This window comes from Columba livia, chromosome 7 (assembly GCF_036013475.1).
Source record: "Columba livia isolate bColLiv1 breed racing homer chromosome 7, bColLiv1.pat.W.v2, whole genome shotgun sequence".
NCBI lineage: Eukaryota > Metazoa > Chordata > Aves > Columbiformes > Columbidae > Columba > Columba livia.
The window spans coordinates 38,509,066-38,525,708 of record NC_088608.1 but is presented as its reverse complement, the minus strand read 5'-3'; the positions used below and the strand labels follow the sequence as shown (position 1 = coordinate 38,525,708).

At 40.4% G+C, this 16,643-nt stretch overlaps 1 protein-coding gene across 4 annotated transcripts in view; it reads left to right on the top strand.

Moving 5' to 3' along the window:
- HECW2 (HECT, C2 and WW domain containing E3 ubiquitin protein ligase 2) overlaps positions 1-16,643 on the top strand; it is a 126,603-nt gene that overhangs the window by 70,517 nt on the left and 39,443 nt on the right. For all 4 annotated transcript variants that reach the window (XM_021289785.2, XM_065069907.1, XM_021289787.2 and 1 more), the window contains 6 exons: positions 2,277-2,384; positions 10,018-10,112; positions 11,025-11,100; positions 12,859-13,028; positions 14,945-15,087; positions 16,337-16,437. In XM_021289785.2, coding sequence (XP_021145460.2) covers positions 2,277-2,384; positions 10,018-10,112; positions 11,025-11,100; positions 12,859-13,028; positions 14,945-15,087; positions 16,337-16,437 — 693 coding nt within the window. The remainder of the gene's footprint in view (positions 1-2,276; positions 2,385-10,017; positions 10,113-11,024; positions 11,101-12,858; positions 13,029-14,944; positions 15,088-16,336; positions 16,438-16,643) is intronic.

Genomic DNA, 16,643 nt, shown 5'->3' with positions numbered 1-16,643 from the left:
GGCTGAAAATCCAAATGTTGCATTTTGTTCAATAACGTGTAAGAAAATGTTCTGCTCTCTTGTAACCATCAGCTGAGAAGCTTAAATTCGGTATGTAGGACCCTGTAAAAATGACCATTGGCTACGTTACTGATTTTAAACAACAAAGAACAATTCCTTGTGCCTTAATGTTGGGAATCTCCCTGTTAAAGGCATATTTCATTGCTTCAGAGTTTCTCGGTTTGTTGAACCGTAAACGTGACTTTTTTATTCTTATAATATACCAAATATCTGTCCTTCTGCTTAGAATTATGAACAGACTCCAGTTGACTACAGAAGACCTAGAGCGTGTTAAGGGAGGTGGGTTTTTTATTACATATACATCTTTATTTACTGAGGTGTAATGAGAACACTGAATAATTGAAAACGTTCTGTATTTCAGTTAACGGAATTTTAAAGTAATCTGCTTGCTTTTGGCAGCGGTGGTTTGGATAACCAAGTTTGTATGGTGAACCAAAGCAGATACCAGTGTAGTTTTGCTGGATATTAAGCTTTTATCTCGTGTCTTCCAAAGTTGTGCCTGTCAGTGATAGAACTGGGGCCTTGGGTTAGGAAGGCACATTTAAAAATAAAAAAAAAGGAAATAAATAAGCCAGAAGTGCATTGTTTCGGTTAGAGTGTTGTTGTAAACAACACACAGATTTGGATGTAGGTTTTGTTTTACTCGTTCATTTGTTTCGAGGCCCATGGGATGATTTACAGGCTGTACTTTGGGAGCCCCTCTTTATATTTCATTTTTTGAAAAAAAAAGAAATACGCAGGTGAGATACAGCTTTGTTTCCTCTGAAAGTTTTTTGCTGTAATGAAGAATAGGTATGTATATTTTAAGTTTTTACTGCCTGTGTGCCTGACTTCACGGTGTACACAGTTTATGCCCCATCTTGTTGATTCCACACACACAAAGTTGTGCTTGCGGGTGTTAAATGCTGGAGGATCACAGGCCTTAGTTAGGAGAACCCTCCTGTCCCTTCTCATTGTTATAATGATGGGACTATTTTGGACTCGTTGAGGTGTTCAGACCACAGCTTTCTAACAATTTTCCAAGTCTCCCATGCCTGAAGGCATAAAAATGTCAGTGCCTTGTCTGGGCCACCTCTTGGCTTGAGGAATCACCCAAGTCCAGCATGTGTCTGGTAGCATTTTTTTGGTGGGCTGGGAATGTACAGACTGCACTAAAGATTGCAGAATGCACTCAAATATATGTAATAAAATGGAAGTTGTATTTTATTCTGTTGTGTTTTTTTTTTAATTTAAGACTAAGCGTTATGAAGTACTGGCAAGAATTAGGTTGTTATATTTGAGGTCACAGCTATAATTATCTAATTAAGAACCAGTTGCCTATGAATGTAGTTGTACGATGTTTTGATGCGTATTTCCAAAGAACTTCATGTACCAGAGGAGTTAAGTTGGATTTATGTTGGCTTCCTTTGGCTCATCGTAACTAACCTTTGTGCCCTTTCAAATAGTTCCCCCCTTCTTTGCTCCCCCCTCTTTGTTCCCCCCTCTTCAGTGTTTTGAGTGCCTGAGAAGCAGCAGGTAAATAAAAACCAAACCCTAAGACTTTTTTGGTCACTGTTAGGACAAAAAGCATAGTTCTTGAGGTTTAAACACGGCTGTTGCTCAGCTGACCTGTAGGTGCCGTTTGCCTCTCAGTTCTCCTCTTTTGAATGTATTTTGCTGAATTGCTCGTTTGTGTCTCTGGCTTATTAAATGACAGTGCTGCCCTATGTGTCAGGAAACTGCAGGTGTCAGATTTTTTCAGTGTATGCATAAAAATACTCTCTAGTTTCTAAAATGTAGGAATAGAGGAAAAACTGATGTAGGTCCTGATACCTGTATTTGCAATTCCATACTTTCTAGCTAAGGAATGAATGCTAGATTTTCCCATCACGGAGCGGTGTGATAACCCTGTGCTGAAGCTGCAGTCAGCTCTATGTTCCCAACAGACTCTCCAGTGAGTCAGGGAACTTTGGGAATGTAATTCTTTACCTTGGCAGGTCACCTCTTCCAGGAAACCATGTATTTACTTTGGCTGTGTGTACGTCTGCTCGCTCTGCGTAAGCTGATCTAAGTATCAACTATAAAAGAGAAGCCATTTATCTTTTGCTAGTTAGTTTATTTTTTTAAACAAAAGATGGTTGTTGTTTCTCAGCCTCTTGAACTGAACAGGAATTTAAAATAAGACAAAACCTGTTATAAGTACTACTTAACTAAATTTTTTTCCTTTCCTCTTTCAGATGAGAACTCACCAGCCAATTTCTGGGATTCCAAGAATCGGGGAGTGACTGGCACACAAAAAGGACAGATTGTATGGCGAATTGAACCTGGCCCCTATTTTATGGAGTGTAAGTACCTGTTTACCCGGTGTAAGGCGGACATGCCTTTGTGTCAGGGCAAGTCAGCAGCACCGCACTTGATATCTGTTTTGTCAAAGCCTCTGATAAACCAAAGGAATTGATCGCATTGCCCTAAGGGGCAGCATTTTCCAGTGTGTTTGCTTGCTGGCCATTCTAAAAAATGGAGCTGAGCTTAGATGTACATTTGTGTTCTTAAGCAGCGTGCTTTGTTTAAAGGGAGGAAGAAATTGCCTCGCGCAATAAGGTCCCTTCCCAAGAAGTTTAAAATTTCAGCTGGACAAACATTAATGGTAAGTGCACCCAAAGGAGAAAGTAATAAGCTAGTAGTGCTCCCTAATGTTTGTTACTATGCAGCACAGGTTAGATCTGACTCTAGGAAGTGCCAGACTCCTGTGCAGTTGCATCAGTATTTCTCAGCTGAAGTCCTTACAAGTATTTTTCAAATACTTTACATTTTCTTCAGTCTGTGCCTTTGGAACTCATCCTCCTCATAGCAGTTTCATTAGGTTAGAACAAATGCCAGTTCTGTATAATGTATAGCAATGGCCAAAGATGATGTATATCATGTTTATACAGGTTTGTGCTTTTAATCATTGTCATAGGAAAAAACCCACTTATTTCCATAATACTTACGACACAAAATATTAAACTTGCATGATAATAATAGAGTAATACTATGTCAGTTAAAATTAAAAGGAAGTATTCTGGATTATGAGATTCCCATTTGCTTCTGTTTTGTATAACTGTATATTTCTACTGATAACCCCCATCCTCCAACCTGTATTAGGTATCTTCCAACAGTAGTCACCATTCTTAACAGAATATTAGCATCTCTTTGTTTCGTATTTCTGTGTACACATATGCACATATATGTGCATTTGTGCACATGTAGGTATGCCCATGCATATAATGTCTATTAAAAATATCAATTTGAAAAAATAAAGCAACAATGAATCTTCAAGTAAACGGAATATAGAACTAATAACTATCCACTCTCAGTTTCAAATCTTTGCAAGGGACAAAGTCCAGCTCCCCTTGACACACAGGCGCTGTCCTGAAGCTGTCACCTTGAGACAACGTGAGTGGCTCTGAACTGCAGAGCCAAGCGTTCCAGAGGCAGGTGCTCCTCTCCCTGTGCCCTGGGGAAAGAGCAGAAGTGCCATGTAAGCATGGAAGGGACCTCTGTCATTCTAGAGATTCAAGAAGGTGAATTTGAGCATCAGTGTGTCCGAGATGGCGTTTCCTTACTCACGTACTAGAGGTGGCTTTGAAACGTCTTGCTCTGAGGCTTGCTAAAATGTGTGGGAAGGAAAACAGTGACTCGGTGACTGCCTGTGTGAGGTATGGAAGGATTGCTGAACGTGGCTGCAGCTCTGCAGTTTGCAACTGTAAAAGGAAAGAACAAATTCAAGGAGTATTATTCTGAACAAGTGTCAATAATGTGAACATGCAACACAGCTTAATGCTTTTGTGTTTGGTGTGGCCATCTGGTTGACATTGGGCTGTTTAGTTCCTTAAGGACATCAGGACCGTTAGTCTGTGGTGCAGGAGGCGCTGCAGTTCTCCTAGGAGTGATATTAGATGACGGAGAGTTTCTGTGTGAGCTTAGGACAGCAGGGGCTTCCCTTGGGGCATCGTGGTGGGACAGAGATGATGGTGTTCCTTACGGAGAGCAGAGTTAGCAGAAGGGTGGAGTGAAATGATCCGTGGAAAGGCTGGTCATAGAAAAAGCCAGCCCTTCCTCCCGTGGCAGGGAGGCACCATCACCGTTCGGCACTGTGGATGGTGCTGTGCTCGTACTTGAGTCCCTGCCTGGTCCTGCCTGGCTGATCAGTAAAGCACAGGCCAAGAGCCTCCTTTGGGACTGGCCTGGGCTGGTATTTATTAGTTATAGTCTTGGTCCTATGAGTATTAATTACAGTATCCACAATAAACACGTTCACCTACTTTACCTGTAGCGTAAAGCCTTTGTTGTTATAAATAACAGTCAATGTCTCAGTCACTACTGTGAGTGGAATAGAAATACATTGATTTGCATATAATTTCTTTGCTGGTGCTGTGGCTTTGTGTCTTGCACAGTAATCCATAGTGGCAGATGTTGGGAGTCATCCAGAGACTGCCAGTCTCGTCACATCAGTCTTTTCCAGATCACTGTGGAGCTGTTTGTGGTTAAATTCCTTGTGGTGCCACACGGTGATACCCAGACGCAGTGACTGCGCAGATGCTGTCTGCTTTGTACTTAAAATTGCAGGTTTGTGGCATGAGTAGGCTAGGAGATACATGCAGAAAATGTGGTAGTATGTGTGTCTGCTTTTCACAGGGGTTATGCTACAAGTGAGGTTTCGTGTGGAATTCTCTGTATTCAGTTGCTATTTCCATGAAATTATGACTTTTGCAAAAACAGTGTATGGAGCCTGAAACTGCCATATTTTGTAGGGAGCACAGCGGACTCCCAGCTCGCTTTTTTGTTAAAAAACCTTATACATATTGAAGGAAAAAAAGTCAGTTTAATAATTGAACTTGATGTGCTTTTAGCTTTTAAGGGCTGCTGTAGCTGAGTTGTTGTTACTAGAGATATGAGCACAGTTTAGTATTCTTAGTGGTTTTGACCAAAGTGGTCGATCTTAATGAATGTTCAACATCATTAATAAGTCTTCATATTTTGTTGACCATTTAAATTAAATTCTATGAAGGTTTTCTCCCATGGAATTGTTGCGAGCCTGCAGCATGTGTCTGTGGAGAACCCCACAACCAGCACCCTTTCAGTGCTCTGGCGTGGTTATTGTCCCTGCCCTATTTATAAACGCATTCACTGAGTTACAAATACCTCTATTATTCTTCTGTTATTTATACCTATTGTCTCTTAACAGCTATTTTTTGAGTACCACAAATAACTGCAATGCAGTCAGTTCTCGTAGTTTGCGGCAAGCCTTGTTAACTTCCTTAAGCACATAATACCCCCAGTATTTTGTTTTAAAGGTTAGATTGCCGTAAAATGCTTTGCCAAACTGGGATATGATGGGCAACGCTGGTGACTGTAAATAAGTGTGTATGGGAGTGACAGCAGGTGAGCAGGGCCGGCAGGGACATGTGGGCTCTGGCATCTCAACAACCATTTGCCCAAGGAGTTTCGTTTGAAGCAGCTTAGATGAAAAGAGAGCACTGAGACATAAACATTTTCTGTCATTGATCCTAGTTTATCTAAAAAGCTTTCTGTAAGTCTGCTGAAGTCACTTGCTAGGTTGTTGGGTTTTTTTAATCATTCTATTAAATAAACTCTGTGATATCCTTGCTGAAGAAGATGGTGAGTTCCCAGTGGGAAGTAATCAAAAAGGTACATGGTTAAAGTGATGCAGAGGATAGAATGCTAAATGTCAAAAAATTGGTTTAACCCAGTGCCTTTTCCCTGGATTGCATCTCCCTTTATAGCTTTGCAAGCCTGGACGTGAGTGACTTAATTTGTTCTAGTGACAAAGTTTTCTCAAATAAGTTTTGTGGAACACGTTCTCATATTTTTCAGAGTTCGTGTGATGTCAGCTTTCTCCTCGTTCAATGTTGAGTATATCTGGAGCAAACTGTTCTTACAGCAAAAACATTTGTTTTCCTGAATTATCAGTCTCCTGGAAAGAATGCATTCTTCTAGAATTATGTTCATGTGTTTATGTATTCTGAGTATCTTTCTGTCCTGAAGCAATTATTTTGATGGACAAAGTTAAAGTATTGAAGGTGGTAAAAAGGTAGTTAAAATGGGGTACTGGAGGGAATTGGTGATGTTTTAAAGCAAGCTGTTATTCGGCATAAGCTGATCTCGTTATTGAAGAGGCAGGAGTGTACGGTCCATAGGGGGAAGTACAACACTATAATTTCATGCAGGAGTTCCTTTGAAATTCAAATGTCAATGTTTGACTCCCAAAAGCCTTTGTTAATTCCAACATTTTTATGTAACAGATCTGAACTATAAAACTATGGTTATAAAACTATAACAGCTACTGCCTTCCAAAGAAGGGGCTTATGGTTTTACGGAGTATTCACATTAATTAACATATATATCACTTTCTGTATGACTGTGTGATAACTTCTAGAGAATCATAGATACCCCAATTCTATTTTTGTCTTATTTTTAAGGGAAGAAGGAATTCCTTGCGGTCTGTATGATGTCTGGAGGAATGTCAGTGATAATGGGGCATGTGTGGTATCAAGACCACAGAGATAGGCACAGTCATTCCCCCCTCCTATTTTTTGTTCTGAAATGTAATATTTTTCTAGGGAAACTGTGTAGGTGACACATGCTGTTGAGCAGATTGTTGTATGCAACACATCTGAGGAAACCTGTGTATTAATACAGTATTGAACTCAGCTCTCTAAATATTAAAGTCCCGTTTGCAGGTGATTGTACTGACCGTTTCTGAAGAGGTCTGTGTATTTATGGGGCCGTATTTCTAGGTGGTAGGCTGAGATGTATTCTAGCGGGAACAGCCACAGATACCTGTCTTCAAGACATCTGGAGCTCAGGAATCCATCAGTCATCAAGAAAAAAATACTCTAATCAATATTTTTTCTGATGTGACGGTACAAGAAGTGTCAAAATGTGAGATTCTCCACTGGTTTGAATGGATGGGGTTCTGCTGAGATTTCTTTGAAGTGTTAACTGCAATTTCCAGTATTGTTAGCCACAGAAAATATTACAGAAAATATTTCAAGCACAGCTTCTCTTGTGTTAATCCCACAGCCACGTTTCTATCAGCTCTGCTTTTCCTGTGCATAGTGCTGTATAAACCCAAACCAAAGCAGTGCTGCTTCTGCTGGGAACTGGGAGAAAAGGTCTCTACGCTGGGGTTTTAAGGGTTCTGCATTTTCTAATTATTCAATATATTCATCAATGATTTGGACGAGGGAATAGAGTGACTGTCAGCAAGTTTGCTGATGACACCAAGCTGGGAGCAGTGGCTGACACGCCAGAGGCTGTGCTGCCATCCAGAGACCTGGACAGGCTGGAGAGTTGGGTGGGGGAAAATTTAATGAAATAGAACAAGGGAAAGCGTAGAGTCTGTCATCTGGGCAGGAACAACCCCAGGTTCCAGTATAAGTTGGGGAATGACCTATTAGAGAGCAGTGTAGGGGAAAGGGAGCTGGGGGTCCTGGGGACAGCAGGATGACCATGAGCCAGCACTGGGCCCTTGTGGCCAGGAATGCCAATGGTACCTGGGGTGGATTAGAAGGGGGTGGTCAGTAGGTCAGAGAGGTTCTCCTGCCTCTCTGCTCTGCCCTGGGGAGACCACACCTGGAATATTGTGTCCAGTTGTGGCCCCTCAGTTCCAGCAGGACAGGGAACTGCTGGAGAGAGTCCAGCGCAGCCACCAAGATGCTGAAGGGAGTGGAGCATCTCCCGTGTGAGGAAAGGCTGAGGGAGCTGGGGCTCTGGAGCTGGACAAGAGGAGACTGAGGGGTGACCTCGTTAATGTTTACAAATATATAAAGGGTGAGTGTCAGGAGGATGGAGCCAGGCTCTTCTCGGTGACAACCAACGGTAGGACAAGGGGTAATGGGTACAAACTGGAACACAGGAGGTTCCACTTAAATTTGAGAAGAAACTTCTCAGTGAGGGTGGCAGAGCCTGGCCCAGGCTGCCCAGGGAGGTTGTGGAGTCTCCTTCTCTGCAGACATTCCAACCCGCCTGGACACCTTCCTGTGTAACCTCATCTGGGTGTTCCTGCTCCATGGGGGGATTGCACTGGATGAGCTTTCCTGGTCCCTTCCAATCCCCTGACATTCTGTGATTATTTCTAGCAATTAGTCCTGAAGCTGCATTGCATAGTCCTGAGTACATTTCATCCCAGCTTTTTGGGGAGTGTGTGTGTCAGTGTAGTGAGAATATATAACAAACTCCTCTCCATCGTCACATTATTGACTGTCTGTGGACAGAAGCAGCAGCTGATACCTTTTCTATTGCTGGGTTCTTTTCAGAAGTGATGAACTGAGTGAAGGCATTCGGTGACAACAGACTGAATTCACTGCACCTCCAGAAACTCTGAAAAATGAAGTTTGAGTTGCAATAAAGCTGAGCAGTGTAGCTGCAAAGTAGAAGTCTTGGTGAAATGGTTCATAGTCTTACTGTGCTCTCATGCAGTCATAATGCATTCCCAGGGTGATTAAGAGATGCTCAAGGCTTGAGTCCTAGTTACTTGACATGCGTTTTACAATATGGAGAGTCCAGTACTTTGTGTAAATCCTGCCAGCTTTTGCAAGTGCTGAAACTCCAGTTTTATGTGAGCTACAAATCCTTGCATGTCCATTTGGATGTAAGTATTGTTGGTAGGTCAACAAAATTTCTCATTTTAGGGAGAACCTACTGGTCCTGAACCATAATTTTTAGGTCTGATACATCATTCCAGGTGATAAGAAATCCTGTTTGTGTTTTGGATTTTGCTGTAAAGCATTTGGTAAATAGAGAATAAATGTTGACCTGTAACTGCAGCAAATTTAAAAGTAAATAAGTGATCTTTGGTGGCTGAGCCAGCTTGCAGGATGGATTTCTGATCCTTCTGAGCAGGGATAAGAGAGTATTTTATCTCGCAGTAATGAAATAGGACAGCTCTCAAGGAATCCTGCTGTATGTCCCAAAGCCTTACACAACACATTGCAGGTTTGTATTTTAGAACTACTGACATTTCGTTAAACCAAGTCAGAGGAGCTGAACTGCTAAAATTTTCATGCGCCTGCTCTGGTTTGTGTGACCTGGCTGCTGTAATTCCTGCCTGCCTGTGGCCATTGCTGCACCTAGAAGTAAATCCTCATCAACCTCACACAGAAGAGTTATCCCAACGAAGAAGGAAAACAGAGAGATTGTTCCAGATAGGGAAGATCCCACAGGATCAAGGGCAGCTGTAATTCCAGCTGTTCTGCTGAAAGAACAACAGCAGAGGTCAGGCTTCGGCTGAACATAACACTCTCTTGTGTGCGGTAAATGCAAAAAAAGCAGTTGCTTTAACTATTTTATAGATTACCAAGATAGAATACCTTTAGTACCACCTCTCCGTGGTGGAGACAAGTCCCATTTTCATACGATTAAATAATTAAAGAATAAAACACTTGTAATTATTTTTATTTGCAACTTGCAAGTCTGCTGAAAAATACTAATTCATGTTAATCCTATTATGTTGAAATGAACTTGCCTTCAGAGATGAATACTGATCTCGTTTCCTTCCCTCTGGACCGATACAAGATACACACAAGTGGCTCTTTGTGAATTGTGGCTCGTGACTGCTCGGATAATTCCTACCCCACAGTGACCATGGACATCTCCCTGGAAAAAATGAGCCATTGGTTCTTTACTGACTGGGTGGAAATATAGTTAAAATTAACAATTTTTTTAAAAAGGGCAGCATTTACCAGCTTTTTAGTGAAAAACGCTATTCAGACTGTCTTTGAGTCAGATTCCCAATTTTCTGCAGGTTGAGAGAAAAATATATTTCAGTTACAGTTATTGCATGTTTTTACGATGAAGGTATATCTGCCCAAACTGGGGCTCTGGGAACAGAAGTGAACCATGACTTCCATTATCTCTCTTTTGCCTTTGAGTCGGTCGTGAAGGGTTTAATGCCATTTTTATTTTGTTTTCCAGCTGAAATAAAGATCTGTTTTAAATACTACCATGGGGTTAGTGGAGCCCTCCGAGCTACGACTCCATGCATCACTGTGAAAAACCCTGCTGTGATGGTAAGTTTAGCCTGTTTAATATTAACTGTCAGACACACCTATTGATATGTCTCTTACTTTAACCACTAACTGCAGTTTTTGCAGAAAATTATATCACCTGAAAAAAACCCGTCAAAATTGTAAAACGGTTTTTGTGGTTTTGTGTGTTTTTCATGGTAAAATGACATTAAAATGACTGAGCTTAGCTGGAATCTTTTATGCTAAGGACTTTGTTTTGCTTGCTTTTCATTTTGTAGCTTACAGTTTGCTGTGTTTTAACACCATAGTATAAATTTCTTCACACTGGTTATCTAACTCAAGCCGAATCCTTATTAAAAGTCTCAATTTCTTTTTATTATTTGTTAACATTAAAAATGAAATTGTTGCTGAAATAGCAACTGTTAGTATAAAAATGAGACTTGTCAAAAATCGGCTTTTGCAGAAGTTGTTGATTTTTTGGAGTGTTTGATAATTCACTGGCTACTGAGAACTTTTATCCATATCTCTTGGATCTCTGTGTTCTTGTTGCACAGTGAATGATCTATTTGTGGAAGGTGACAAAAGTTGCACGTGCTGTCCCTGGCCAGCTCAGTGCGTTGATATATATTACTGATCCACACTGTTGATTTCATTTTACAAAAGGGAAACCTGTAAGAAAATACAGTCTCCTTTTCTCAGATTAATAGTGTCTACATGTCTTTAGCCTGTACATGTTTGGAAGATTCCAAGTGCTGCTGTATTAGCACTGCAGGGCAGAAAGAACAGATATTTGCTAGAAACAAATGCTGTAGCTTTTCCTGTCCATGGTAAGATGTGGTAGTTGGTCAGGTTCTTCTCCTCCATAATATCTGACAGTTGCGTTATCATCCTCAAGCATATACAAGGCAGACAGAGACTTCTGTGGTATATTTAGTTGTTTTTTCTCCTCTTCAGATGGGAGTTGAAGGCACAGATGAAGGTGCTTCTGGAGCCCAGCACTCTAGGAAGTTGGTCAGCTTTACCCTATCAGGTAAAAAACCACACTACTCTGTTTGAAAAATTACTGTTTAAAAAAATGTGCTGTTTAAAATAAGGTCAAAGATAGAACACTTCTCTTCATTAGCCTCTGTAGGAGCACACTCTAGTGGCTTGAAAGATCTCGTTTCTTCAGAACTCCTGGTAGTTGAGAACAAGCCAGAATCGCGAATCTCCAGGAGTGAGAGAAATGGATTTGATGGATCCCAGCGTGACGAATTTGGAGAAATTTCCGGTTTGCACAAGAGAGAGTTCCTTTCAGATTGAAGAGTGGAAAACTTAGCTTCTAAATAAAGTGCAAGCTGTTTCCATCACTTTGAAGTAGTAAAAAAGCAATGACTGCAAATGGTGGTTTAGAAACAAAAAAATATCTTCATTTGTAACAGAGCTAAGCTGTCACTACAGCCAAAGAGCTGGAGCGGTACAGTCTACCAGCTTCACTTGTTTTGATTGGCACCTCATTCCACAGCAAGTTTTGTGTGAGACTAAAGCATATTCAGCTTGAGCAAAGGCAGCAAGAAATTGCTTTTGAATCTTAAGAGCTGACAATGAAAACATTTGGAAAGTATAGGGGTAGAGCAGAAAAAAACCTTTTTTGAAATGCAGTTATCTAGGATACAGCTGATAGGTTGTATAGACTCACATAGAGTACTATAAAAAATAATGGGTTTGTGTATTCTGAAAAACCTGCTTTGTTTAATAGAAGGTTATGACTCAGCCTGAGGACCCCCTAAGTTAATTTTAAAGATGTCTTGACTCATAGGTGTGTAGCTTATTTCCTGGAATATTTTTGTTGCTTTTAAAGGCAATTACCCTTTATTTCATGGTATTTCACTGTGTGGCTTAATTTTGAACGTTGGGTAGATTTTTGGGTTTTTTACTGGATCCATATTTCATTTGAGTGCAGTGAATTCTGCCTGCGTGTATAAACCGCTCGTGTTGTATGTATGAGCTGGTTGCATTAGTCATGAGGACTTCATGCCGCATTTTGGGGTACCTGATGGAGAAAGACACAAAAATCTTGTGCTTCAGCAAACCTAAACACAGAAATATTTTAGTTATGTTTAAAATCTAGTATGATGTAAAAAAATCCTCTTTCTTGTTGAAACTTGTGCTGTCATTGGAGTCCTTAGGCATGAGAACATGCACCCGAGGAAATTATTATTTATCGTTGCAAGTTGCAAGGTTTCCATAGGAAGAAATAAGCTTTTTCGAGAGACTTTGTCTCCTTTTATGGGAGATAGGTTATTTTCATTCAAGTTGGGAGAAAGTGTCCAGAGTGACCTGTTTGACATTATGTTTAGCGAAGTCTCAACTCTGGGCAAGTGTGGGGTCACTACATTACCTCCCATACAGTGTTGTTAGCTTAGCCCCTTCCCCTTGCCCACAAACAGAGTAAGCGCTGTGTTTTGTCGTTTTTTTCTTTTTAAGAGTGGAAGCACGTTATGTACTGAGAAAAACATTAGTAGGTGAGTTACAAGTTCATGCTTTTTGTTTTACGAATGACTGGAGGCTAAAATGTAAAGGAGGATGTCGAGACCTTTCCTCCCTATATTCTCTGGGGAAAACACTTGACCTACTCCTTTATCTGTTTTCTGTACACTGGATCCAGTTAATGTGTGAGTAATTTTAAGTTGCTTTGTTTAGTAGTTTATTGTGAATTGATTTTCTGGGTAATACTTAGGAATGCACTACTTTGTGAACTAGCTTAAATTTGCTCAATTCCTTTTTCCATCCTTGTTTTGCTTTATAGATATTAGAGCAGTTGGACTTAAAAAAGGCATGTTCTTCAACCCTGATCCTTACCTAAAGATGTCCATTCAGCCAGGCAAGAAAAGTACATTTCCTACATTTGCGCATCACGGCCAGGAAAGAAGGTCGACTATCATCAGCAACACGACTAATCCAGTTTGGCACAGAGAGGTAACGTGTCCCTTTGAGAGCTGCCTGCCAGCTGATGCAGTGTATTTCCTCTCTATGCATTAGTCCTTACTCCCTGAAAGCTGTGAGCTTATTTTGTAGCTAGTCATTCAAACTGACACAGAAATTGTAGTCATTTTAGGAACCCCGTTGTTGGATAGAAACAGCTATCATCTGCATATTTAAGCTGCACTGCTGTGAGGTTTTCATTCTCTTCTCTGCTAGCAAGAGTTGAACTCTGTAAATTTCTTGAAATCGCAAAAATAAATTAATTAAAATGGATTATATGTTGTGAGAAGGCTCTTTAAAGTGCAATAAGTGAGCGTTTATGCCCAGTGATGGCAACAACTGTTCATTTGGAATTGATACTCTCATTGTGCCTAGCGGGCAGCACACTTTTGGATGCCACGATGCTACAGAGGATTAATTCTTCATCTTTCTGTCTGTCCATCCATCTGTGCAGTAGATGGAAAGAAAATCTACTCTTTATTTTTCCTCTTTTTTTTCTCCTCCAGTTCTCCTTGGTTTTGAAGCTTATTAGGGAAGCGTTACTGTTCACTGGTGCACACATTGTATCAGCTTGCATTAGCGGCTGGATCTTCCCTGTAGCAACACTCTGATGACAACAGCTAATGATCCCATTACATATGCTGTCCTAGTCGTGCGGAATTGATCATTTTTTACGTCTCTGCTCCTTTCTGCAAAATAATTTGCGATTTTCTAGCAAACTGAGAACAACAAATTTTTAAGTTCTGTTTATCACAGCAACTCAGCTCTGACAGTTGCCCAGCATGAGAAAGTTTTGATTCCTGACCCAATTGAATTGCTGTTTTTCAATATATCTAACTGACAGCCACAGCTGGATGGCAGAGTTGTTCCTCCTGTATTTCTTTGCTCAATACATCTTAGCTCTCCAGACAGATGTGTATTAGGCATTTTACTCAGGTTGTGATTTACTTGGAGGTCTTAAAGATGGCAGAGAATAAAAGTATAACCAGATGACCTCAGCTTTTCTGAGTAGGTTATCCCATGCTTTTTTGTTTATTTATCTGAAATATCTTAAAATACAGAGGAAAAATAAAAATCTGTTATTCCTAAGCTTTCTTTCCTAAGAGAATTTGTTATCACAGTGTGTGTGTGTCTCCAAAAATGCCTGTTCATATATTTGCCCTGTACTGCTTTCGAATCTCTTGGCCATCTTCAAGCAGACTTGACCGAGCAGCACGTACCTCAAAGGTGACATGTTCATCAACTGCGTGAAAATTGATGCTTGGCTGAAGAGAATAATGGTGATAGTGTTCCCGTGTAGGGCAAGGTGGAAGAGTGATAAAACAAGACATCCAGAAATCTTTTCTAAATTAGCACCATATTGTTGAAAGGCCCCAAGCGCAGAGAAAGGTTGTGTTGGAGCTTGCCGAGATTTGTGAACTTTGGGGCAGAAGTCTATACAAAATTCTCTTCCTTGAGTTACACTGCTGCTGAAAATACTGTAAACACATTGCCCTTTTGACTTCTGTCATGCATGCAAAAAATGAATGCAAAGAGTGGTTCCTCCCTCCTGTGCTGACCTGGCTACTCTTATAGACCCTGGCAGAGCACAGCAAGGATTCCTTCTCTTTTTGCTTTGGAATTGCAGCCAGCACTAGGATGCATTGCTTTCTCCTTTCTGACATAGACTATGAACGTGCAGTTCCTTTCTGAGCAGTTCTTTCCAAGGAACATTGAAAGGGTCCGGGCTTCCTGAGAGGCTCGTTACATATACAAAAATACAGTGCTTAATAAATGACGTTGGCATTATTTTGCCATGTGGAAACTGCTGTCATTGCTTTCAGTGTACATGGCATGCTAGTAGTAATTATGTACGTACATTCCGATTAAAGGTGTATTGATATGGTGTCAAATATGTTCTTTCCTTCCAGAAATATTCTTTTGTTGCACTTCTAACAGATGTCCTGGAGATTGAGGTTAAAGACAAATTTGCCAAGAGTCGTCCGATCATCAAGCGCTTTCTTGGGAAGTTAACCATACCAGTTCAGAGGCTGTTGGAGAGACATGCCATCGGGTAATTAATACTTTCTTAATGCGTGCACCTTTTTCTAATAAATTTGCACACTGCTAGGCACTCAGAATAGCACTGTGATACAGGCTGGTTTCAAAACCTCGTTGAGGGTGTTCATCTCCATGCCAAACCCCAAAATGTGTTTCTTCTCTGGGATTCCTCGTGTTGTGAAGTCTGTTTGAAGACCCATTTGCTGTGTTCATCAATTCTTGCCTATGTTTCTTCAAACCAATACTCTGGAAGACATTTCCTGTTTTCTTCTCCATCCTTCAGTTCTGGATATTTGATATATCAAATCGTTTAGGAAAGGAAGGGCTGTATTATAAACATGTAGCAAGAATATAGGTAAGTATTCAGTTTGGCTTTGCCATACTGCTGTTAGAAGTGACATTAAATCAGTCTTGTGCATATTTTTGCCTCTATACCTGTAACTTATTTGTCCATTACAGTTAATGTAAGAAGTTAATGTTTGAATGCCAGCTGCTGCAGGTTATTTCAGTCATGACCTTGCATTTGTTTTAGTCTGCCACTCATACTGCTCCCAGTAAGGGAGAGGTGTTTATACCAGTATAAATTTCTTTACATAAATAGCAATAATTTCTGATGCTGAGGGCAGCGAATTCTGGCTGTGCCTAAAAGAATGGATAGCCTAGGATCGGTCTCAAGCTGATACAAGCACTTAACTCTGAGTCCCACTGCATTAAATACCCTCTAACAACATAGTTGAAGTTAAATCAGAGCCTTAATAGCTTTTCTAAATAGAAATGCAGAAGTGCTTTATTGAATGAGAACCAAAATGTGAAGAAACTACCTGGGTATTTCGTATACAGTAAAAACCACAAGGGGGCAGAAGGTTTTAAAAAAAGGAAGGCTTTTGTTAATTATAAAACATATTTGGGATTAGGGGAAGGAGGAGGTTAAGGGAAACAGATCCTTTGCAGTTTGATTTCTTTACAACTCAAGAACAGATTTAGGCATGTATAAGAATTGCTGGGGCATGAACCGTATTTGGAGATGGTCAAAAATAGTTTGGGCTCTTTTATTTGTTAACTAAAGGTATTTTACACCATTGTTCATGGTTGTGCTTTTCCATACAAGTCAGAGTATGTGGCTAATTTTAAGATTCTAGTAGAAATTACCTTCCTTATGCTGACTCTTATCTCATAAAAGCCTCTGATTCAAAATAATAGAAAGCCAAAACCAGTTAAAATTGTAAAAAAAACCAACCCAAATGGTATGTTTGTTTTTGCAGAGACCAGGTTGTCAGCTATAATCTTGGCAGAAGGCTCCCAGCTGATCATGTAAGTGGATATCTCCAATTCAAAGTGGAAATCACATCTTCTGTTCATGAAGGTGAGAATTTGTCAAGGATCTGGATTTCCACATAGTTGTATGGGGAGAGTTTCTATGTGTAGGATTTTCTGTGATAGTGGACTTTCTCATTTCTCTACAATGCCTTTATTACAGATTTTTCGATTGGGATTAAAAGTTTAGATATATCAGGTACTGCTTGGGGGATGGTAGTTCCAGAACACCAACACTAGTCATATTATTTTCCT